Source organism: Culex quinquefasciatus, chromosome 3, assembly GCF_015732765.1.
Source record: "Culex quinquefasciatus strain JHB chromosome 3, VPISU_Cqui_1.0_pri_paternal, whole genome shotgun sequence".
Lineage (NCBI taxonomy): Eukaryota > Metazoa > Arthropoda > Insecta > Diptera > Culicidae > Culex > Culex quinquefasciatus.
In genome coordinates this window covers 168,200,940-168,203,649 of record NC_051863.1, presented here as the reverse complement: position 1 = coordinate 168,203,649, position 2,710 = coordinate 168,200,940, and the positions used below count along the sequence as shown (strand labels likewise).

At 45.6% G+C, this 2,710-nt stretch overlaps 1 protein-coding gene across 1 annotated transcript; it reads left to right on the top strand.

Annotated features, from left to right (window-relative positions):
* Positions 1–308: 308 nt before the first annotated feature.
* On the top strand, positions 309–1,150 carry LOC6052976 (cuticle protein 8). The gene is made up of 3 exons (XM_001869108.2): positions 309–429; positions 582–933; positions 994–1,150. Exons 1-3 carry the CDS (start codon positions 424–426, stop codon positions 1,068–1,070), a joined length of 435 nt encoding a protein of 144 aa, XP_001869143.1. The 5' UTR covers positions 309–423; the 3' UTR covers positions 1,071–1,150.
* Positions 1,151–2,710: the final 1,560 nt, after the last annotated feature.

The window sequence follows — 2,710 nt, the reverse complement described above, 5'->3', positions numbered from 1 at the left end:
AAATGAATGAAATGCAGTGGCGCGGTGACGTCGGCGGTGGCGACGGTAGAGTTCGCGACTTGTAAGACCGTATCGGTTGGTTCTTCCACACAGCCCTGTGCTGGGTACTAAGAGCTTTGGGTAGTAGTAGCGGCGGCAACAGCTCTCAGCATCCCCCTCCTCTGGGCTGGTTGGTTGTTGGTACGGCAAGAAGTGAAAAACGAGGCGGAGAGGCTGGTCCTGGGCCGATCGACGATTCTAGGCAAAAGTTGGCTGCTGCAGCCACACAAAAAAAAAATCCGAGTTTCCAATCGGTATAAAAGACGTTATGGCCATTGCAATAGTCATCAGTTCAGTTTGGTTCTTTGGAATACAGTGTCTCAGAGCAGCACATTGAGAAGTTTGTTCTAAGTTGTGTTTAAGAAGCAACCCCAAATAGTTACCATGAAGGTACGGTTGAGCTGAGTGTTTAGAAGTTGAGCATTCTAGAGTGTGTTTGAGTTGAATAGCTTGAAATAGATGGACTTTGTGGAAGATTGTGGTTCCTGACAGTGAAGTGTGGTTTCCTAATGAGTGTACTGTATGTGTTTTACTTTCCACAGTGCTTTGTTGCCATTGCCCTGCTAGCCGTTGCCGTTAGCGCATCGCCCATCGATCCCTATGGCCACTATGCTGCCCCAGCTCTGGTGCACGCCGCCCCTCATTATGCCGCTCCAGTTGTCCACGCTCCGTTGGTGAAGCACGTCGTTGCTGAGCCAGTTGCCTACCCCAAGTACTCGTTCAACTACGGAATCAAGGACCCCCATACCGGAGACATCAAGTCCCAGGCTGAGGAGCGCGACGGAGATGTTGTCAAGGGACAGTACTCCCTGGTCGAACCTGACGGTTCGGTGCGCACCGTTGACTACACCGCCGATGACCACAACGGATTCAACGCCGTCGTGCACAAGTCTGGTAAGTAACGACACAGCCTGGCTCCTGAGAAGTTCAGGGAATAACAGCTTCATTTTACAGCCCCAGCTGTCCACAAGGTTGTTGCCCCAGTTGCCCACTACGCCCCAGCTCCAGTCCTGAGCCACTACGTCCACTAAGTGTCCGCTAGCAGCTGGACCGGCTGAGCCACGCTTAACCGGGCCGTTTAAGTCACTCTCTCACTTGCCACTATGTCTCCGCCAAGAAGCTTCGAATACTTCAAAGCAACACTACTCACTCGTATAAATCGTTAAGGATCATAAACAAAAAACAAAAACACACACACACACATGAAGCCCGCTATCATCGAATGTAATCGATTATATTTTTTGTTTGTTAAGTAATTATCGAATTCTTCTACAACTATCAATCTATCTTTCAAACTCAAACACGTGCTCGACGTCGCGACGGCAGCGTCGCTTTCTCCTCTCTCCCGAAGTCTGGCCCCTGCAGGTCACTCATGAGCGAGCGAAGAGAGAGCGCCGCGCCTGAAACATTCCATCGCGCTTGAAACATTTCAAGCGGTGAGTTTCACACCCCCACAAAACGTGCCAAAAAGATCAAATCGAGACGATTTAACGCAAGCAAGTCAAACACAGTTTTGCCACCTGCCAGACCTATACTAATCTATTCAAAGTGGTGGCTTTCCACAGACTTATTTTCAAGTCTTCAAATGTCCACCCTCCTTCTTTCGAAGGAAAGAGGTCCTACCTTACCAGTGATGTTTGAGTGCTAGCACCCCTCTCTTAAATGTGATAATTGTTATCTCTTATTACCTCTCTATCTCACTGTTACACATTTTCATTGTTACTATCGAACTTCCACTACTATTTATCTCTTGCCTTTAGAAGTCTTTTCTTCCCCTTAGTCATCTGCTTTAAACAACAAAACATGAGATAAACACAAAAAAGATCAACAAAAGCGTGAATTGTTTTATATAAAAAATGTGTATTTTTAATAAACATTAGAAAATTGTCACCGCATTCCAGCATGCCAGCGAATGTGGGTGAGCAAAACCAAAAAAAGAACAAACTGTAAATACAGAAATAAAAAAATATTTTATACAAAAAAAATCACAAAACTTATCATTGCAAAAAAAAAATCCATTGAGAAATGTCCCATCTACCACCCCCTTACAAGTAAAGCAACCTTGCGCAACTGGTTCACAGCCAACATTCCCGTGCACGGCGCCCAACCGTTGGACGGTGGGCAAGGTCGGCCTGCCTGCGAGCCACCACTTATGGCCACGACGACGACGAGTCAGTGTGTTTCGAAAACATCGTGATTGTCAAGTGCACTCTCCGTATGGTGCGTGAGGTATAGCCACGTGCTGCTCGACATATGGCGCGAACGCCAAGAAGTGAGCCACGGTCAAGTGGGGCACACAGCGGCAGCAATGGTTTGTGGAGCGTATGGGAAAATGTAATGTTCGAAATTGTTAGTTTTTTGTGAGTTTTCGATCAACGATTTTTGTGTTTTTTTTTTAATTGGTTAAAACTTTGTGAACTTTCTCCATGTCCAAGGAACCAAATTTTACATGTAGTACGCTGCCCATGTTCGCATAAATGTCCCATATGCAAAAACAGCATGCTGAGAAAAACGCATTTGAAGTTTGTCCCACACATAAGGCTACGTGTTAAGTTTTAACGAAAAAAAACTAGATTTTCTCCTGATATCTAGTTCAAAGTACTGGATGTTATAGGCTTTTCTGAAAGATCACACGATTTTGAACAAAACTGCATCAATAACTTAAAACGAT

Excerpts from the sequence above, each read along its gene's own strand:
- LOC6052976 (XM_001869108.2), top strand. Across the intron at positions 934-993 it reads CGCCGTCGTGCACAAGTCTG|CCCCAGCTGTCCACAAGGTT; the intron begins GTAAGTAACGAC and ends TTCATTTTACAG.